The sequence below is a fragment of the Spodoptera frugiperda genome, chromosome 19 (genome assembly GCF_023101765.2).
Source record: "Spodoptera frugiperda isolate SF20-4 chromosome 19, AGI-APGP_CSIRO_Sfru_2.0, whole genome shotgun sequence".
Lineage (NCBI taxonomy): Eukaryota > Metazoa > Arthropoda > Insecta > Lepidoptera > Noctuidae > Spodoptera > Spodoptera frugiperda.
Window position 1 is genome coordinate 92,616 of NC_064230.1, and position 7,636 is coordinate 100,251.

Here is a 7,636-nt window from a genome sequence, read left to right on the forward strand (position 1 = left end):
GGTCAAAGTTAAATTGAAATTATTTATTCCAATAAAGTCATAAATAGACACTTTTGTAGAAGAGAAATTTAGAAGAGAAATAGAATACCTAGGTATAAATAAAAATAGTCTGTCAGTCTGTCCGTCAGTTAAGCTAGGCGCTCGTTCCAAAATTTAGCTTTGAATGGAGAAGAACCAGTGAAAATCTCCATTCGTTACTCTTTTTAAAGATACATGTTTACAATTTCTCTGATACATTTTTCCAATCAGTAATTATACATAATAATATATGTGAGAACAATGCAGAGAGATTGCAACGTGGAATACAAATAGTATGCGTTTGACCACTTTTCTATATCTATCTCACCTGAAAGTTAGCGACATGCGACCGCGGCTTACAATTACTATCAGAAAATTAATTCACTAACAGGATTTACCGCCGTACTCAGAGTCATTTAATGATTACTTAACCCAGCCTTTATAGCAATTGTTTTCAATACAAAATAGTTACTAAAGTATAGTTTAAGTAATCATTTGTAAAATTGTCTCTGAGTCCGGCAGTTAGGTTCTTTAAGTAAATTTTGATCTAATTAAAGTGTATAAGAGAAAGACAAAATAAACATCAGTTACTTTTATTAATTTTAAAATATTTCCAATCCCATAAAAAACATAAAACTAAAATATATTGAACAGTTGGTCAGTTGCGTGGCAGTATAGCAACTCTTGGCACTGTAGACTACAAGAATGTCTCGATCCAACTCATGTAAGAAGTGATGCGGGTGTATCCTGTCGGGTTCCCGGACTGACAGCCCCGGACATGACTGAAGGATACCAACCCGATCTGCAAATAGAAACAAACAGTTATAAATAAGGTTACGCTTGTGTATTCCTTTTTTTAAGGGGAGAAAAGCAGGAGTAGGAACGGGGTGGTTTTTAGTCAGTAAGAGTCTGACACTCCCTCTCGCCTTGCCCTAGCGAGAGAAGTCATTGGATGAATCCCCCCCCCCCCCTGAAACAAAGGGGTGTCCATTAGTTATTAATGGAAATAGTAGACTTTTTTTGAGGGCAGAAAATCATCCAATAACTTCTCCCGCCTTGTGGCGAGAGGGAGTGTCAGACTCTTACTGACTAAAAACCACTCCGTTCCTACTCCTGCTTTTCGAGCTGAAGCCCCGGTGAATCCGCTAGGTAGTCCGCAGCTGGCATCAGCTCTACTTGGCCCTATCTGTGGTGGTCTGATGGCTCTTTGAGATGCACAACACGCACGGGTTTGGGTCGCATTGTGTATGTACCTTCAGTCAGTTTTAATCTTCGGTAGTCTTTTTAGGCTTTATGCCATTCGTTTTTATTATCTTGTAGTTGTAGCCAAGTTCTAGCCATATTGCCACATTCCCAGCGCAATTCAATTTATTGAAAAAAAAAAGAAAACGAATTGAAAAAACCCATTATGATTGCGAATAGAAACCAGAGTCCTCTCATACCATACTTTACAAAGACTCTTACTGCCGCACTCAGAGTAATTTAATGATTACTTAAACTATACCTTAGTAACGATTTTGTATTGAAAACTATTGCTAAGGACTGGGATAAGGCAGTTGTCCCACCAACGGCGAGTGAACGACTAACTATCGGCTATTTTCTCGCTCAAGAAACGTACAATAGATATACTTTCCGTGTAAACAAAAGAGATGCATATACAAATAGTTGATCGCTGACTGTTCACACTGCCGGCGAGTGCTCGCTTCACTTGTTTGTTTTTGTTTTCACTCGTTTTCACTCGTTTCTAGTTCTAGCTCTACTCGTTACTCGTTCATCGTTGCCGGTAGGACAACTGCCTAAGTAACCATCAAATGACTCTGAGTATAGCAGTTAATGAGACACTACTATACTCTACTATACAGACCAATAAGTCGGAGTTTCCAGTGTAGTACCGCAGTATGAGAGGGGCGCCACCGTCGCCGCCGCAGGGCCCGCGCCCGCGCGTCCCGTTCGTACACAGCTGTGAGTCACTGAGCGAGTACCAGTAGTACTCAGTGCACGCTGAGTTACTGATCACTGGCACGTACACGTCGCGCAGAGCTTGATTGAACCCTATCGGTATGTCTGAGGAGAAACAAAACGCATAAGCACAAGCAACACATGACTTCAGCCAGTTAAAAAAAATTGGACCCCGAAGGGGTAGGCTGCCGCGCAAGGTGTAGCGGGTTCGATTCCTGCACGGAGCAACGCTTTGTGTGATCCACAAATTGTTGTTTCGGGTCTGGGTGTCATGGGCATGTGAACTTGTATGTTTGTAAACGCACACACGACACAGGAGAAATCCTAGGGTACTCACCTTCCCCGGTCCTCCCGAAGCCGATGACCTCAGCCCTCCTCCCCACGAACGTGTCGGTCATTCCCTTCGGTAGCGGCACCACATTGATCTCATCTGCAACATATACTTTAATCACAATCATTTTGATGCAGGTATCACAGAAATACAGTACTCTCAACGGATCTTGGCAGGTCTGAACTACGTGCAGAAGGCTGCGCAATAAGTATTTTTTAGAACCAAATGGTGGCATGAGGCGAGGTGCGTGGGGCGGCGATCTAGGCTAGAGATTGACCATTTCTAAATACAATTGACCCTTTACACTTATTGCGCAGCCTTCTGCACGTAGTTCAGACCTGCCAAGATCCGTTGAGAGTACTGTAATAGACTCCTATGATATTATCAGTCCCATTATTGTCCATATCATATGTTAAATTATCACGTTTTACTGTTTACAGCCTATATTAAGGTTATTATTATTGACAGTTCTATTCAGATTTCAGACAGCTATTATTGACACTTCTACTTTTTTAATGCACCACACTATGGCACAGATACTATCGTTCTGTGCCTATGATGACGTCACCCATATCAAAAAGTTGAAAATCTTAAAAAAATATTTTTGAAGTGGTTTCTGATCCTTTTATCAAAATATTCAAATTAGTTTCTTTAAATACCCATTGCATTTGCGATGTTTTTCTTTAAATTAACGTTGTATAAACTCTCTAATTGTGGGCTCGCCATGCTTGAGCACTGCTGGGCCGGTTCGACCGGAGTGATACCACGGAGCCTCACAGGAAACCGACGTGAAATAACGCTTGCGTTGTGCAAGTGAGGTTACCGGAGGCCCAATTACCTCCCTTCCCAATCCCCGATTCCCCAACAAACCTTAAATTCCTAACACCCAAAAAGCCGGCAATACACTTGTAACGCCTCTGGTGTTTCAAGTGTCCATAGGCGGCGGCGATTGCTTACCATCAGGTGATACGTCTGCTCGTTTACCGGCTTATACCATAAAAAGGTTAATAACTAGTTTATTATGGTCTCGCTTTGTGTGATCTTGTCGCACATTCGACGGTCAGTTTAGCAGTGCGAGAGGGACGGAGCTATGTAGGTTGTATAGCTCCGTCCCTCTCGCACTGCTCAGTGATCGACCATTCTGACACAATTGTAATAGCAGACTAAGGCCCCTGGTTATGCGCATCTTGACATGTAGTCGCGTGTATTACATAATGGCATGTTGCAAAAAAGGATACTGCTTTACTTAGGGAACTTTACTCTCTGTTCCATAAAAACTAATGAAACTGCGTGGGAGTATTAGCAAGCTAGTGGTTGAAAGTTTTCTTTTTATGAAACAGTAATCGAGAGCAGACGTATTACCTGATGGTAAGCTATCGCCGCCGCCCATGGACACTTGAAACACCAGAGGCTTTACAAGTGCGTTACCGGCTTTTTGGGGGTTAGGAATTTAAGGGTTGTTGTTCGGGAATGGGGAAGGGGAAGATTGGGAAGGGGGAATTGCTCCTCCGGTAACCTCACTCACAAGTTAGCTTGCTAGTGGTTGAAAGCTGCGAGTACTCACTAGAGAAGCGCACATAGGCAATGGTGAGCACAGCGATGTCGTGTTGCAGCCGCCGGGAGCCCGCGGCCGTGGCGTTGTAGTCCGGGTGCAGGGTGGGGACGGCCAGGCGTCGCGTCCCGCCGGAGAACAACCTGATGGAACCCAGCACCACCTGCCGGCAGTGTTGGTAAACTTTATTCGCAATATAAGTCTTTAAACTGACATGATCACTAACACTATTATTAGAACTTATGACGGGATATTTACCATATACATATGTGTATGTGAACTTGTATGTTTGTAAACGCACCCACGACACAGGAGAAAATCATAGTGTGGGGCAACGTTTAAAAAAAAAATAACTTTGGTGAGTTTCCGATATTTCGGCACTGTTGCAAGCGCCATGATCACGGATTAACTGGAGTAAATGCGGGTGGGTGTTTACGAGCAATATATTACACACGCAACGTCACGCTTTTTATCCTCGAAGTGGTAGGCGGAGGTGCAAATTATATACCCACATTTCACCATTTAATTTTGTGTTATAAATCCCATGTTATTACATGGGATAGGGGGTGAGCCTATTGCCATATACTGGGCGTAATTCCAGACTCCGTGTCCGAGCGAAGCAACATTGGTATATCAAAATTAGGAATGAAGTTACAGAGAGTTAACAAACATCCACTCAGGACTGCACTCTCGCAGTTAAACTTAGCAAGAACGTGTTTATTTTGTTTAAAATGTATGAAAGAAATTGTCGACTTATATTATACTAGCTACTTCCGCGCGGTTTCACCCGCTCTGCTCGGCTCCTATTAATCGTAGCGTGATGTTTTATAGCCTATAACCTTCCTCGATAAATGGACTATCCAACACAAAAAGAATTATTCAAATCGGACCAGTAGTTCTGGAGATTAGCGCGTTCAAACAAACAAACAAACAAACAAACAAACTCTTCAGCTTTATAATATTAGTATAGATTAACAGAACTCACAGTAATCTCCCCAGCCTGCAGGTCGCCGTCCCAGACGCACTGAGCCGCGGTCAGCACGCGTCTGTCACTGATCAGCGCGCCGCTACATACTGACGTTGCTGAGCTCTCCCCAACCACCAGCGTGATCACTAGCCCCGCCTGTAATACACACGATATCTTACCTTATTTTTTTATCTAAATTTTTATTACGGCTTTTTTCCTAATCGGAACATGACAGCCCCATTATATGATACAAAATATATATAGTATATAGATAGAAAGTAGCTAAACCATGTTTAGCTTGCCCTTAAACTTAAAAAATAAATGGTCAAATGAAACAAAGATTTAGCCTCGGGTGATAATGGAGATGCCAAAATACTATTAAAAAAAACCAATATTAAAATTATCTAAACCAAAAATATTACTTCTTTGAGACTTAATTCGTCTACACTCGTACAAGACATGATGCACGTCCTCTATCACAATATCTTACCTTATTCCTGTGCTATGTGGGACGATAATCGCCTAATTTTAAATTAGTAATCCTCCCTGTGGCTTGGCACGGCAATGGCGCCACCTGCACAACCGAACTATTCATTTCTCGAAGCGATTTCGATTCCATGACTCTTACTTTTTTTATGAAATAGGTGGCAAACCTGATACTTTTAAATTGTTTGTCTAATCCGCGCCACACGTGGATATAATTGCAAATCCTCTTATACGGGAGATCCATAGCCTTTTTTGAGGGGGAAAATCATCCAATGACTTCTCCCGCCTTAGGCGAGGTGAGAAGGAGTGTGAGACTCTTATTGACTTAAAACCATCCCGTTCGTACTCTTGTTTTTCGGGCCGAAGCCCTAGTAACCTGCTAAGCAGTCCGCAGCCCCGGGTCAGGCCCATAGTCTAGTACTAAACAATCACTTGGCCTTTGTTGGCGGCTCTTAACTTTTTTTATTTAACACCGGCAATTTTTGTAAATAGCAGACGTATCACCAGGGGCCTTATCTACTATTACAATTGTGTCAGAATGGTCGATCACTGAGCTATACAACCTACATAGCTCCGTCCCTCTCGCACTGCTCAGTGATCGACCATTCTGACACAATTGTAATAGTAGACTAAGGCCCCTGTACCTGTACCCTTAGTACGAGATTGGTTTACGATTAAAGCAATCGAAACGAGAACGTGTCCGGTGCTCTGATTGGTTTTTTTATTCGAGCCGGCCAATCAGAGCGTCGAACGCGCTATCGTTTCGATTACTTTAAACGTAAAGCAAACTCATACTAAGAGTACTGATGGTAAGCAATCGCCGCCGCCCATGGACACTTGAAACACCAGAGGCTTACAGGAGGTTATAAATACGTTGCCGGCCTTTTGGGGGTTAGGAATTTAAGGGTTGTTGGGGAATCGGGGATTGGGAAGATTAGGAAGGGAGGAATTGGGCCTCCAGTAATCTCACTCACACAACGCAAGCGTTGTTTCACGTCTGTTTTCTGTGAGGCCGTGGTATAACTCCGGTCGAGCCGGCCCTGCAGTGCCGAAGCTTGACTCTCCCATGCTTAAACAGATACTCCCCACTTAACTAGATAACCGAAACTTACTAAGAACGGGTGCTCCCCAAGGAAAGAAGGTAGGCCTCCAGCCACGCGCATGGACTCCCGCAGACGTATCTCAGAGGCTGCTGGGATGCCCACACTCCTGTGGTACAGCGCCTGCACTCCCGCCCCCAACGCACACACGACTACCATCAGCAACTTCATAGTGAAGACTGAAGGGAAACCACTTCCCATTATCTATATATCAAGTATCACTTCTAATCTACATACACATACATATCGTCACGCCTTTAGGGCCGAAACACATAACCGCGTTGCGGCGCCGCGCCGCTAAAATCAGCGGTTTGCGTTGCGGTGTTGCGGCGTCGCGATAAAAAGCATTTTTTGTCGTACGGTAGGGTAACCAGTTCCTCGTGATTTTTTATTGGGGATAGACGTGTCTCTGCCATGGACAATCGTGAGAAACTTATTGCTTATTTGTTGTTAAAAAGACATTACTTTGTTTTAAATAAACGACATTTTAAAACTGCTTCCGGGTTTACTGACACGTGTTATTTGCTAGAGTGATAGAAACAAACTAAATCATTGTCAACAAGTATGACATCATAACGCTGGAACTAGCGCCACGCTGCGGTGCTGCGCTGCTACAATCGGCAGTGCCGCTACTGCCAATTCTCGCGGCGCGGCGCCGCAACGAGGTTATGTGTTTCGGCCCTTAATCCCCGAAGGGGTAGGCAGGGGTGCACATTATGGCACGTAATGCCACTGTGTACTCCCACTTTTCACAATTTATGTTGTAAGTCCCATGTAATAGGGGGTGAGCCTATTGCCATATACTGGGCACATTTCCAGACTCCGTGCTACCACTGAGAAATTTTCGAAAAACCGAAAAAAGCCCAGTAATACTTTGCCCGACCCGGGAATCGAACCCGAGACCCCTTGCCCGGCAGTCGCACTTGCAAACACTCGGCCAACGAGGCAGTCCAGACTTCTAATCTATTGAAGAAGAAATGTCTTTAACATGTCTGTTTGTTTGTGACTTTGTGAAGAACTCGAAAACGATTGAACAGTATTTGGTGCGATTTTCGATTAGGTACCAATTAATTGGGATGATGACGGGGTATGAAAATTTAAAATCTATTCAAGTGCGGGAGAGCCATGCTTCGGCACGAATGGGCCGGCTCGATCGGAGTGATACCACGGCCGAGCAGAAAACCGACGTGAAACAACGCTTGCGTTGAGTTTCGTTGTGTTAG

At 43.8% G+C, this 7,636-nt stretch overlaps 1 protein-coding gene across 1 annotated transcript; it reads right to left on the reverse strand.

Moving 5' to 3' along the window:
• Positions 1–595: 595 nt before the first annotated feature.
• On the reverse strand, positions 596–6,603 carry LOC118281262 (collagenase-like). Its single transcript, XM_035601850.2, has 6 exons — positions 6,426–6,603; positions 4,846–4,983; positions 3,873–4,023; positions 2,315–2,407; positions 1,883–2,082; positions 596–820 (listed from the first exon to the last, which is right to left on the reverse strand). Exons 1-6 carry the CDS (start codon positions 6,582–6,584, stop codon positions 716–718), a joined length of 846 nt encoding a protein of 281 aa, XP_035457743.2. The 5' UTR covers positions 6,585–6,603; the 3' UTR covers positions 596–715.
• Positions 6,604–7,636: the final 1,033 nt, after the last annotated feature.

Bases quoted from the DNA above. Each gene is read 5' to 3' on its own strand.
- LOC118281262 (XM_035601850.2), bottom strand. From the start codon at position 6,584: ATGAAGTTGCTGATGGTAGTCGTGTGTGCGTTGGGGGCGGGAGTGCAG. The intron at 2,408-3,872 runs GTGAGTACTCGC...TATATGTTGCAG, and splicing joins TGCCTATGTGCGCTTCTCTA to ATGAGATCAATGTGGTGCCG. The intron at 2,083-2,314 runs GTGAGTACCCTA...GTTTCTCCTCAG, and splicing joins CTTCGGGAGGACCGGGGAAG to ACATACCGATAGGGTTCAAT.